General features: G+C 42.2%; 1 protein-coding gene across 2 annotated transcripts in view; it reads right to left on the reverse strand.

Moving 5' to 3' along the window:
* Positions 1-13,765, reverse strand: part of LOC109426679 (zwei Ig domain protein zig-8-like) — a 362,720-nt gene that overhangs the window by 211,446 nt on the left and 137,509 nt on the right. For both annotated transcript variants that reach the window (XM_029869687.2, XM_062853565.1), the window contains exon 3: positions 4,759-5,600. In XM_029869687.2, coding sequence (XP_029725547.1) covers positions 4,759-4,822 — 64 coding nt within the window. In that variant the 5' untranslated portion in view covers positions 4,823-5,600. The remainder of the gene's footprint in view (positions 1-4,758; positions 5,601-13,765) is intronic.

The following is a 13,765-nucleotide window of genomic DNA, read 5'->3' on the forward strand; positions in this document are numbered from 1 at the left end:
ATCACAGGAGTTTGTTTTTTTGGAAATCTCACGAAGAATGCAAGTGAAATTCCTGGATAAATGTTTGGAAAAATGCCTGGAGAAGTCCAAGCAGACATTTTTGAAGGAATCCCAGTAGGTATTTCTGAGGAATTTCAAGAGAATTTTGCCAGGAATTCCTCGTAGAAAATTTCTCAATGAACTTCTTCAGAAGTGCCTCCAGGGCTGTATTTCCTCTACGAATTCCTCCTAAAATTCTCGCTGCAGTTTCATCAGGGATTTTTCCAATGATTCCTCCTGGAATTCTTCTCTCAAATTTTCTAAGAATGCCTGCTGGGATTCCTTTGGAAATTTTTCTTGCGACTCCCTAAGAAGTTCCTCAATGGAATCCCCCAGGAATGCCTGTGATTCCTTTAGATATTTCTCCAAAGATCTTTTACAATTCCTCTTGTGATTCCTCCAGTGATTTCTCTTAAAATTTCTTCCGGAATACTGCTGGGATTTCTCCAGAATTTTCTGGCAGAAGCCCGGGCATTTTTTGCTGAGGTTGTAGATTCTTAGTTAGCTGAGGAGATTAGCTCTGAACAATTTCTGCAGGATGGTGTCCAAAAGCAAATACTGGATGAATCTCAGCTGGAGAATCTTAAAAATCATAACAAGAAAAGCTGTAGAAATCATTGTAAGAATTCCTGGTGGAATCCATGTAGAAATTTGTAGAAGTATCTAGAGAAATCATTATAGAATTCCATGAAGAAATCACAGAAACATTACTGGAGGAATCTCAAGAGAAATTTCTGGAGAAATTCCAGGTGTTTTTTTTCATAGATTTCAGCAGAAATTCCTCTTGGAATCTTAACCCGTTAACGCCCAAGGTGTCTCACAATTCAAATCTTCAAATAAATTTGTTATCAAAGGTCAAGTTCCAATAATTAAACATGATTTGACGAAAAAAATAGAAGTCTATGGTGTAGTTTCAAAAAAATTCTTCATTGTAGGTCTTCAATATCTGATAATTTTCTCGAGCTCTATTTCAGCACAACTTCTACGCTATCGTTATATTTTGATCCGTATAGATACAATACAGCTCTAAACAAGTGAGAGAGATGATAACCACTCAAAAAGAATAAAAAAAGAACTTTTAAATTGGGGCAGAAATATAACCCGATAAACGCCTAAAAGTATGCAATGTATGGTCCTTGTAATTTCATGTAGTTTCGACTGCAGTGTTCAACATTCTTCAAATTTATTTTTTTTGTAACAAAGAGTGCTCACTATGTGTAGCTTAACCAAACGATAAAATACTGTAGAAGTTAGATTTTACACAGATAATGATTTCTAATAAAGTAATTGAGTTTTTCCTCCCACAAACTCTCTTTACGTACTCACCATACGTAAACTTTTCAGAAATGTTGCATGTTTTTAAAAGAAAATCGTGTTAAATACTGTTCGTTTTAATTTGTATCCTTTGACAGATATCTATTTCGACCTCAACTATAAGGTCGTCTTCAGTGTCTCGTACTTACAGGTATTCCACTAACACGCCCAGGTTCATCATCATTCCATGTTTTGATATAAAGTTTCAACCAGATATACTCTACACGGCCTCTCCACTTATGTTTGCACTACTTCATGATTTTTTATTCGTGAACAATATGTGGGTTTAATGGTGCTAGTCCAGGCACTATCAATGTTACAACCACCCAAAAATTCAATTTTATTCGGTCTACCAATTGCAATTTAGAATTACTTACAAAAGTCTAAAAAACATTACGCTGGGGGGAAGAACATTCCCGGTAGAAATCTCTGAAGGAATCCCGAGAGGATTTACTGAAGGAATTCTGAGAGGCATATCTGGTAGAATTCTGAGGGAATCTCAGCTGAAAGCTTGATAGGAATCCATGAAATAATCACAGTAGAAAACCCGGGACGAATTGCTGTATAAATTCCGAGCAAGGATCCCGGCTCGTAACAAGAATTCCATTAGGATACTCTGAATATGTTTCGCCAGAACACTTTGAAAGTATACTAAAATGAATCTGTAAAGTAATTCAATGAAAGAACGGTGGTTAAAATTTCTGAAAGAATCCTTTCAGGATTTTCCAAAGCAAAAACTCCGAAATTTTTCGTGAAGGAATCCTGTAAAGAATACCTGATAGAATTCTTAGAGAGATGATCATGATTCCTGATGACTTCTGGTCCTGCCGGTCAGAAGCTGAGCAGGTTTTCCTGTATGAACAATAGAAGATGTCTCTATGATCTAGGATTGCCTGAAAAAAAAATCTCGGAAGAAATCTAAATTTTTCATATTTTTCCTTCGGGAGGAATCCCTTAAAGAGTCAAAGCAGGAATCCGGGAAGGAATCTCTGAAACAATTCAAGGATAAATCCCAGAAGGAATGCAGAAAAGAATAACTAAAAGAATCACAGCAATCTCGGAAGCAATATCTGAAGGAATCCCTGGAATAAACCTGGGGAGATTCTCGAAAGGAACACCTGAAGAAATCCTGGAAAGAATTCCTGAAGGTATCTCGAAAAAAAAACCTCAGCTCATCTAATCTCATCTCAATTCTTCACCCCACTCTCTAGCCTCTACCTTACTGTATTCATTGTCCTTTATTCCAACCCTCTATCATAACCTCCAACCCTACCATCTGCCATATCCTCTAACCTATACTCTACCATAACCACTGCATTACCCTTTACCGTACCCTCTAGTCTATATTGTGTTTAAGGTGAAGATATGACGAAGCCACCGCTCTAATTTTCAAGAGCACAAATCTGAAGAACCGAACGTCGGATTGCGCATCGATTGGTCATCACCAGCGGGTAAATAATCGATCAAATTTTCAGCGCAATCCGACGTTCGGTTCTTCAGATTTGTGCTCTTGAAAATTAGAGCTGTGGCTTCGTCATATCTTCACCTTAATCGTACCGTCTACCCTACTCTCTACCCTAACCTTTTCCCACCCTCAACCCAATTCTCTATCCTACCCACTTCCCTACCGTCTACCCTATCCTCTACCCTAACCTTCTACTCTTCTCCCTCTACTGTATCCTTCACCCAAACCCTCTACCAGACCGCCTTCTCCACCGTTTACCCTACCCACTACCCTACCATACTCATCAAGCCTGATCGATAGATACCCATATTGCATCATAGCTCAAACTACCATTATTCCATGGTTGCCATCTTGGATATGGTCCGCCATATTGGATTCAAAAATAGGGTCAAATATCGATTTTTGACTTCTACTCATGAAGCCCGATCGATAGATGCCTTAGATATTATGGATATGGTCAGCCATCTTGGATTTCAAAATGGCATCGGATATTTATTTTTGAGTTCTACCAATGAACCCCGATCGATAGATACCCATATTGCATGGCATCATTGCTCAAACTCTCATTCCGTGGCCTCCATCTTGAATATGGGAGTTAAGGGTTGAAAGACTCCGCCATCTGGATTTAAAATTATGTTAAATATCGATTTTTGACTTCTACTCATCAAGTCCGATCGATAGATACCCATATTGCATGGTACCATAGCTCAGTCTACCATTCCGTGGCCGCCATCTTGGATATGGTCCGCCATCTTGGATTTCAAAATGCCCTCGGATATTCATTTTTGAGTTCTACTAATGAAGCCCGATCGATAGATACCCATATTGCATAGTATCATAGCTCAAACTCTCATTCCGTGGCCGCCATCTTGGATTATAGTCCGCCATCTTGGATTTAAAAATGGCGTTAAATATCGATTTTTGACTTCTACTCCTCAAGCCCGATTGATAGATACCCATATTGCATGGTATTACATATCAAACTACCATTCCATGGTCGCCATCTTGGATATGGTCCGCCATATTGGGTTTCAAAATGGCGTCGGATATTCATTTTTAAGTTCTACTTATGAAGCCCGATCGATAGATACCCATATTACATAGTATCCGAAGCAGCATTGCCGTTAAAAAGCATATATTCTGGAGTTTCGACCACCATCTTGGAACCTAAGCCGCCATCTTGAATTCCAATAACCCTACTACCACATCCACATCCTAAGGAATGTGTATGCCAAATTTGATTGAAATTTCTTGACGCATTCCAGAGTTATGCCGGTACATTGATACATATATACATACGTACATACATATCAACATACAAATAGACAAAAATACAAAAAAATAAACATACAAGCATATAAACATACAATCATACATACATTGACTTTTGTATGTATTGATAAACAACTCTGCCGAAGAAATGAACTATAAATCATTAATTATTGTCAAGATTCCAGGGAAATAAATTATTTTCGCATTGGAAATGTAGCTCATAGATCGTGACAGTATGTAATCTTTGCAGTATCGTTTACGCCACCTAGTGAACCAGTCACAAACTATATTGTATACTATGAGCAAGGTATGGGCGTGGAGAGCATCTTCTCTGAAGAAAGTATTCTAAAATTTTGCATAATTCTGGAGATATTCATATCAAAAGGACTGTCCTATTTATAAGACGCTGGGCGTTCGGGGCATCTGTCCTATAAATAGGACGCTGGGCGGATATGGGTTAATTTGACCTTCAGATCAGCTCCAAGAGTTTAATAGAAATGTTATCCGACTTTTCAAGCTGTAGAATTTCTCTTCAAGCTTCCCAGCGCATAATTGCTATTAGTTTTTACAAACAAATTCAATTACCGGTTTCGAGTTCAACCGCGCCAGTCCCCAAGCAATTCACCAGCTATTTATGCTAATCAACCACATAAACCCAGTCCACTTACCTTTAATCTTGCTGTGCAATAGTAGTAGGTAAACTCCAACATAGAACGTTAATTTCTCCAACATTTTCACTGGCGTATAATTACAATCTGCTCATTTATGGATCCGATTGCTTCTCATTCACCACCCTCCCTGCTACCCCCCTTTAGCACTGTATTTCGTCCAATTATGGACAACGCCCTACACTGAAAGTGGTCCTCCTACTCCACTTCTCCCCTTTCACCGACGCGCCACCGCTCAACCGTTCACTCAAGTTTAATGAGATGTCCCGTTCTATTGTTCCACATGGGACCACGACGACGCTCTTATCGCCACCACCACCACCCACTCAGAACACCCCTGCTGATGCACTTGCTACGATGCCCCAGCCAGCCTTTCAGCTTCCAGCATTCGTGATCGTGGGAGTTCGTGCTTTGAATCTTGATTCGGTATGATTTTCCACCACTTAACCGGCGACGTCGCTGTCGTCGTCTCCGCCGCTGCCGACTTTCATGACGATTATGATGACAACGAGGATGCAACCAACGCCGCCGCGCTCGCGTGGGAGTTTTCAATTATGCTGACGCTCTTGCGTCACACACAGACCACTCGCGCTGTCGTTATAAGAGCGATGGGGATGGGTGGGTTTGCGAATGCAGCCCCAAGTGTCCAGCTGTACGGCGTCACAGAATCTGTTTTTTTATGCGAGCAGGTTTCATAAGTGTGCACTGTGATCCCCAGGACCGGAAGTTTATATTTTTTCCTCTCTATTTCTCTAACGAGTGCGCTTGTTCCGGGTGAGGAAACTGTGGTGTAGTTTGCTGGTTTGCTAAACTAATTTGGTGCAATTCATCACTGGTGTTTGCTGGAAAGAAAACAGGAGAGAGAGAAAGGATGATGTTAATTGGATTGTGAGGAATCAGAGTGGTTTCAAACTGAGCTTAGTCACTATGATGTTCCTAGAAATTGTTCATTGATAGGATATAATATTAGATAAACAAATTCATTGTGAACAAATGGGACGAAATATTTGAAACCACACCGCTGGTTGTGGTTTCGTTGCACTAGCTTTGAATTCATCCGATTGAATCAACTTTGTCAAATATTTAAGCCCATTCCGATGATAGACATTGAGACCAACTGTGGTGAAAACATTAATTGCACATGGGGGCTGCTGCAGTATCACCAGCTCAGCTGGTGATTCAACATCAAGGGCGTGGTTAGCCTTTCGGTCAGGGGGAGAAGAGCGCCCTTAATACCTTTTACAACTTAATCCTTTAGGACGCTGAGGAGTGCCAGGGCGCCCTTCACAGTATGTTGCCCTTACTGCGCTAACCGGAGCAATGGTGCAACGGACCTTGTGTTTCTCCGTGACAACCAGCTGCCCTTCTTCAGTTTCAAACTAAAGGCCAACAACAACAACGATCAATCTTTGCAGACATATGCAAAGTGGTACAGCCCAAGTGGCGTTAGTCCAAGAACCTTACTTTTGTAAGAGGAATTTCTGCCGAAGAAACCTTGTGACCCCGGTGTTAGCTTCTTTCAGTGAAAATGAAATGGCAAACTCGCGTGTCATGCCTCTAGCATGTGTGCTTGTCAACAACGCAATCGTTGCTACCCTCATCTCTGTACTAACCATTAGAGATGTATGTGCTATTACAATCGATGTATCTGTTGGAAACCTCACCAGGAAGTACGAATTCCTGGAGGAATCTCTAGAGGAATTCTTGCAAAGTTTTCTGGAGGAGTCCCTGTAGCAATTCCTAGAGGAATCTCTGGTGGTAACCCTGAAGGAACTTCTAGAAAAAATCCTGGCTGAATCTCTGGCGAAATTGTTGGAGGAATTGCTGAAAGTATGCCTGTAGTAATGCTTGGATAAATCGCTAGAAGAATTTTGAGGTATCCCTATAGAAATTTCTGAAGAAATAACTGGAGGATTTTCTGGAGGCATCCCTGGAGAAATTCCAGGACGAATGCCTGGGTAAATTCCTAGACGGACTCCTGGAGGGTACCAGAAGAAATTCTAGTGGGCCTCGGAAAAAATTTCAAGGCAATTTTCTGGAGGACTACCTGGAGGAATTCCTGGATGAATTTCTGGAACAAACCCTAAAAGAAATCCTGAAGAAATCCCCGGATGAATTCCTGGAGGATTCCCTAGAGGAATTCTGGGAGGAACCCATTTAGAAATTTCTGAAAAAACCTCTTGAGAAATTGCTGATGTAATCCATAGAGAAATTACTGGAGAAATTGTTGGAAGGATCCCTGGGAGAGTTCTTGGTAAACTCTTTCGAAAAATTCCGGGAGAATTCCCTGAAGCAATTTCTGAAGGAACCTCAGGAGGATTGCCTGCAGGAACTTCCTAGAGGGAATTCCTGGAGAAATCTCTACAGGTGTTCTTAGGTATATTCCGTGGAACTATCCCTTGAAGGTTCCCTAGAGAAATTCAAGGAGGAATCTCTGGATATATTTCTGAAGAAATTTCAAGAGAGATTTCTAGAGGAATTTCTGGAGAAATTACTGGAGATATCTGAAGGAATTACTGGAGAAATTCTTGGTGAAGTTTCTGGAGGTATCTGTAGGAATTTGACTGATGGTTCTCGATGAGAATCGCCCAGCACAGCCACCAGTTGACAAAAAACAACTGAAAAATCAGCATTTTTGACCATTTTTTTAGATTCCGAAGGAAACTTATCCTATTTTGTTCAATAACTCAAAAACGAGTAGAGATATCGCAAATCTAAGCATATTTTTGGCCCTTTAGGGTCCTAAAATCACCGGTTTAAGTGGAATAGCTTATTTTTTTTGGCGAAAAAAATTTCATGTTTTTTTGGTCCCATACAATTTTTGACAACTTTAGGCCCCTTGAGGGACCACTTAGCCTTGAGATACGGACTTCAAATTTTGACACGATCATTTCTTAGCTAAAACGATCGTTTTCCACTAACGAACTTTTAACATTTTCAATTTTTGCAAAATAAGGGACGGCCTAATGTGCATGCGTTATCAATTGTCGTTTGACATATTGAGGGTCAAGATTCTCAATATACTGAGAGACGCACATTGTCTGATTTGTACCACACAGTATTCCTGGAATAATCCCTGGAGGAATCCCTGGTGGAGAAATTCCTAGATAAAACCCTGGAGGTATCCCGAAATACCTGGGGTGATTCCTGAATAAATTCTTGATGAAATTCCTGGTGGAGTCCCCGGAGAATCCCTATAGCACTTTCAGGAGGAATGCCGGGAGGAATCCCTGGAGGTATTCCTGGGTGAATTCCGAGAGAAATTTCTATAGAGAAATTCATGAACAAATCTCTGTAAGAATTTTTAGAGGAATTCCCAGAGGAAGAAAATTCCGGAGGAATCCCTTGATAAATTACAGGAATCACAGGAAGAATTTTTGAAGAAATGTCTGGAGGAAGTACTAAAGAAATCACTAACAAACGAGAAAGTTTGAATTTCCATTTTGCGGGGCATTTTTCTATACACAACAAAAAGAAAGTAAATTTCAATGACATGTAAATCATTTCCATTTTAATCGCTCGAAAACTCCAAGTGCTTGCAGGTCCTCCTCGAGCATGGTCCATGTCTCGTGTCCGTCGAGAACCACCGGTCTCATTAACGTCTTGTACATGGTACATTTGGTGCGGGGGTTAATCTTTTTTGACCGCAGTTTCTTCTGGAGCCCATAGTTGGCACGACTTCCACTGATGATGCGCCTTCGTATTTCACGGCTCACGTTATTGTCAGCCGTTAGCAAGGAACCGAGGTAGACGAATTCTTCTAGCACCTCGAAAGTATCCCCGTCTATCGTAACCTTATGATTTTCGGCAACGCAGTCTTTATTGAATTAAACGAAATTTAATAAAGACTGCGTTGCCGAAAATCATAAGATTAAACCTTACAGTCGTTCGATCACCAGTCTATCGTAACATTGCTGCCAAGGCTTGTCCTGTCTCGCTCAGTCCCACCTACCAGCATGTACTTTGTCTTAGCCGCATTCACCACCAGTCCAACCTTTGCTGCTTCGCGTTTCAGGCGAGGTTACAGCTCTGCCACCGTTCCAAATGTTCTAGCAATAATATCCATGTCATCCGCAAAACAGACAAATTGGCCGGATTTCGTGAAGATCGTTCCCCGGCTGTTGAGCCCGGCTCGTCGCATAACACCTTCCAGGGCGATGTTGAATAGTAGGCAGGAAAGTCCATCACCTTGTCGTAGTCCCCGTCGAGATTCGAATGAACTGGATAGTTCACCCGAAACCCTTACGCAGTTTTGCACACCGTCCATCGTTGCTTTAATCAGTCTTGTCAGCTTCTCAGGAAGCCGTTTTCGTCCATGAGAATCATAGCTCTGCGCGGTCGATACTATCGTATGCCGCTTTGAAGTCGATGAACAGGTGATGCGTTGGGACCTGGTATTCACAGCATTTCTGGAGGATTTGCCGTACGGTAAAGATCTGGTCCGTTGTCGACCGGCCGTCGATGAAGCCGGCTTGATAACTTCCCACGAACTCATTTGTTTTGGGTGACAGACGGGTGGGGGAAGATGATCTGGGATAGCACTTTGTAGGCAGCATTTAAAATAGTGATCGCCCTGAAGTTCTCACATTCCAAATGATCGCCTTTCTTGTGAATGGGGCAGATTACCCCTTCCTTCCACTCCTCCGGTAGCTGTTCGGTTTCCCAGATCCTGACTATCAGCCGATGCAGACAGGTGGCCAACTTTTCTGGGCCCATTTTGATGAGTTCAGCTGCGATACCATCCTTACCAGCTGCTTTGTTGGATTTGAGCTGGTGAATGGCATCCTTAACTTCCCTCAGCGTGGGAGTTGGTTCATTTCCGTCCTCCGCTGCACTGGCGTCGTCGCTTCCTCCGTTGCCGTGGGCTCCCGTGCCTACGTTCTCCACTCCGTTCAGGTGCTGATCGAAGTGCTGCTTCCACCTTTCGATCACCTCACGTCCGTCCGTCAAGAGGCCTCCGTCTTTATCCCTGCATATTTCAGCTCGCGGCACGAAGCCGTTGCGGGATGCGTTGAGCTTCTGATAGAACTTCCGTGTTTCTTGGGAGCGGCACGGCAGTTCCATTTCTTCACACTCCGCTTCTTCCAGGCGGCGCTTCATCTCCCGAAAGAGGCGGGTCTGCTGTTTCCGCTTCTGTTTATAACGTTCCACGTTCTGTCGAGTCCCTTGCTGCAGCATTACCGTCCTCACTGCGTTCTTCTCCTCCAAAAGCGTTCTGCACTCTTCGTCGAACCATTCGTTCCGTCGATTCCGTTCCACGTACCCGATAGTGCTCTTAGTGCTCTCGGCTGCGTCGTTGATGGCTGCTTTCACTGTACTCAAGCAGTCCTCTAGAGGGGCCTCATCGAGCTCGCCCTCGTCTGGCAACGCGGCCTCGAGATTCTGCGCGTATGCTGAGGCGACATCCGGTTGCTTCAGTCGCTCTAGGTTGTACCGTGGCGGTCGCCGGTATCGTACATTGTTGATGACGGAGAGTTTTGGGCACAGTTTGAACAGATAGTGGTCGGAGTCGATGTTGGCGCCACGATAGGTCCTGACGTCGATAATGTCAGAGAAGTGCCGTCCGTCAATCAGTACGTGGTTGATTTGAGATTCCGTATGCTGTGGTGATCTCCAGGTGTAACGATAAGGGAGGCTGTGTTGGAAAAAGGTGCTACGTATGGCCATATTTTTGGAGACGGCGAAATCAATGAGTCGTAGGCCGTTTTCGTTCGTCTGCTGGTGGGCGCTGAACTTACCAATCGTCGGTCTGAATTCCTGGCCTACCTGAGCGTTCAAATCACCTATGATGATCTTGACGTCGTGGCTTGGGCAGCGATCGTACTCGCGTTCGAGCTGCGCGTAAAATGCGTCCTTGTCATCATCAGTACTTCCGGAGTGTGGGCTGAGCACGTTTATTATGCTGAAGTTGAAGAATCGGCCCTTGATCCTCAACCTGCACATTCTTTCGTCGATCGGCCACCAACCGATCACGCGCCTCTGCATATAACCCATCACGATGAAAGCTGTTCCCAGCTCGCGTGTGTTGCCGTCTATCTGTATGCGAATGAAAATTGGTCATGGCTGTACAAAATGCTTAAAACCACGTCTAATTGGTTTTCATCCACAGTTAAAAGTAATGTATAGATTTGTATGAAATTTGGCACAAATAATAAACATACACCAAAAAGTTCTCAGTCAATTTTTTGCCAATTTCACCGATTTATTACAGAGCTACAGCTGCACTTCTATGTCCACATTATTGCGGATACAGGCTTCAGTTCCAGGATAAATTTGAGGAGTAATTCCAAGGTAAATTTCTGAAGGAATCCCTGGAGGATTTTCTGAAGCAATCTCTAGAGAAATGCTTGCATGACCTCCATGAGGAATCCCTGGGGAAATCCCTAGAAAAAAAATCCTGGAGGATACCTGAAACACTTTCAGGAGGAATTCCGGGAGAAATCCCTGGAGGTATTTATAGGGGTATTCCGGGAAGAATCCCTGGAGGTATTCCTGGAGGAATCTCCAGAGGAATTCTTACAGAGGAATTCCTATACGTATCCCTGTATTTAGAAGTTTAAGAGGAATTCCCAGAGGAAGGAAATTCCGGAGGAAACCCTTGAAAAGCTCCAGGAATCACATGAAAAATTCCTGAAGAAAACCATGAAGCAATTTCTAAGGGAATTCCAGGAGGAGTTTCTAAAGAAATTCCAGGAGGAAGTGCTAAATATGTAAATCGCTAAAATTCCTGAGGAAATCCTGAATGTTTTCTGAAAAGAGTCCGTATCCCAAGTAAAAGAACTAGCTGAATAATAGATGGCTTAAGCTAAAGTTTGCTTAAGAGTAGTTTGTTTCACTCTTGTACAGCAAAAATGTTTGTTGGGAAATGAACTCTTAGAGGAATCCCTGTGGAGAAGCTCCTGAAAGAATTCCTGGAGGAGTTCCTGAAGAACCCCCGGAAGCAATCTCAAGAAGAATTCGTAAGGAAATGTCTAGACATTTCCTGGAGGGGAAGTCTTGGATTGATTTCTGGAGGAGTTTCTGAAAGCATTCCAGGACTAATCCCTGAAGTTGTTCCTGTAACAATCACAGGAGGAATTCCCGGGGGAATCCCTGAAGGAATTCTTGTAGGAATTTCTGAAGAAACACCATAAGGAATCTCGGAAGAACTTCTTTAGGAAATCTAAGGAGAGCTTTCTTAGCGAATTTCTTAAAGAATTTCTGTAGAGATCCATGCATAAAAAAATCTGAAGAAACCCATATCTGCAGTAATTTCTGGACGAATCATTGAAGGAAAACTAGGACGAACTCATAAAGAAATTTTTGTAGAAAATAATAAAGCAATTCCTGGATAAATTTTTGAAAAATCTGAATGCGTAATGCGTTCTTCTCCGCCACACGCCGCCTGCACACCGCCAAATATCGTCCTAAGCACGCGCGCTCGAAAACTCCGAGTGCTTGTAGGTTCTTCTTGGCCTACCCTGTAGTAGATGCACAAGATCAATCCGTATGGTATGTACTTGGCCTTCTTCTGGACTTTGGATCAAATCCATCATTGCAAGGCTATGGCATATCTACCGCAGCAAAGAATGCTGCCTCTGGATGAGTTAACAACAAGGATTTTCACCGCTAGCAGCTTAAATGGAAGCCAGATTTCATAAAATTCAGTGAAGATGATGAGCAACTTTTCCCTGTGGAAGAAAACTTTTGGTAGCGAGGTAACTTTGACGAGAGGATACCTGGGACACAGAATCCTTAGATCATTGGAGGAAAGAAGGTGCTATTTGACGAAGAATTCTGCATTATTATGAGCATGACTGTCGGTGGTACAAACGGCCATTTTCCAGATGCCCCAGCCACGAACAAGTCAAAGCGTTTGAGCAGTCAATCGTCAGTAGCATTTAAAGATTTTTGGATACCTGAAGACGTCTGGCTCGCTACGTGGAAGCTGAACGAAAACGATAGCAACGAGGCCTCTTTACAAGAATATTACGTAAGAATTTGAGAAATATATGTTTCGACATGGACCAATAAGATACGTTCACATATTGCTCAGAAGTGAATGATAACTATAGCCGCAAATAAGAGTGACTGGCCCATTTTGAATGGGTGAGGAGAGGTGGGCTTTAGTAGGGTTTGTGTATGATCCGAACTTAGCCAGTAGATATTCGTTTTTTCTCCAAGAGTGATCATAGCCGGGGCCCGTGGCGCAATTGGTCACACGTTTGCTTCATAAGCAGATGGCCATGGGGTCGATCCCAGCCCCGGCACTTTCGTCAGTTGCTCTTTCCCCCTGAGAGCAGCTGACACTCCCAAGTAACATTTTACGTTTTATTCGGCTCTATAAGAGATCTTCATGACCAATATTATAAAATTCGCAATAAAACTGATTTATACATTAAAACCTCTTGATAACCTCTTTAAGAGCATCTTCCGGCCAAGTGGACCACTCTCGGAGAGATTTTGCAAACCGCATTAAGAGTAGCAATAAAACCGTTTTAAAACCTAGTTGAAAAATTTTTCATTCTCGATTGTTGTTGTTTTTTTTTTTAAACTATGACAGCTCAAGATGCAGAGAAGCTTCTTCGATAGCACGTAAAGTTCAGGAGGATACATCATTCGTTAGTAGAAAGCAATAGTTTCAAAGTAATGTTTTAGTAGTTATTGTGTTGCTAGGCTTATGCGCATTCAATTTTACCGTGAATATTGGGGTTGCAGAATCATAAAATTAATGCGCTTCAAAAATAGCGAATATTATCATCTTGGAATGAAATAAATTAATTTGAAATTTTGTTAAACTATCTCGAATAACAAGATAACTCAGCAGAGAGAGTTTATTAATGTGAGCATGTTATGGAAATGGTGGCAAGCTATCAATTCAAAGCTAATTTGAGAAAAAATGAACAACTTTCTATTTACGTTTGCTAATTCTTCAATATGGCGCGACCATAATCAGCGAAAATAAAACGAAATCAAGTTTACTTTCATAATGACCGCAATAAACCTAGCAGTGTCGTAGTTTCTGCTT

The sequence above is a fragment of the Aedes albopictus genome, chromosome 2, assembly GCF_035046485.1.
Source record: "Aedes albopictus strain Foshan chromosome 2, AalbF5, whole genome shotgun sequence".
NCBI lineage: Eukaryota > Metazoa > Arthropoda > Insecta > Diptera > Culicidae > Aedes > Aedes albopictus.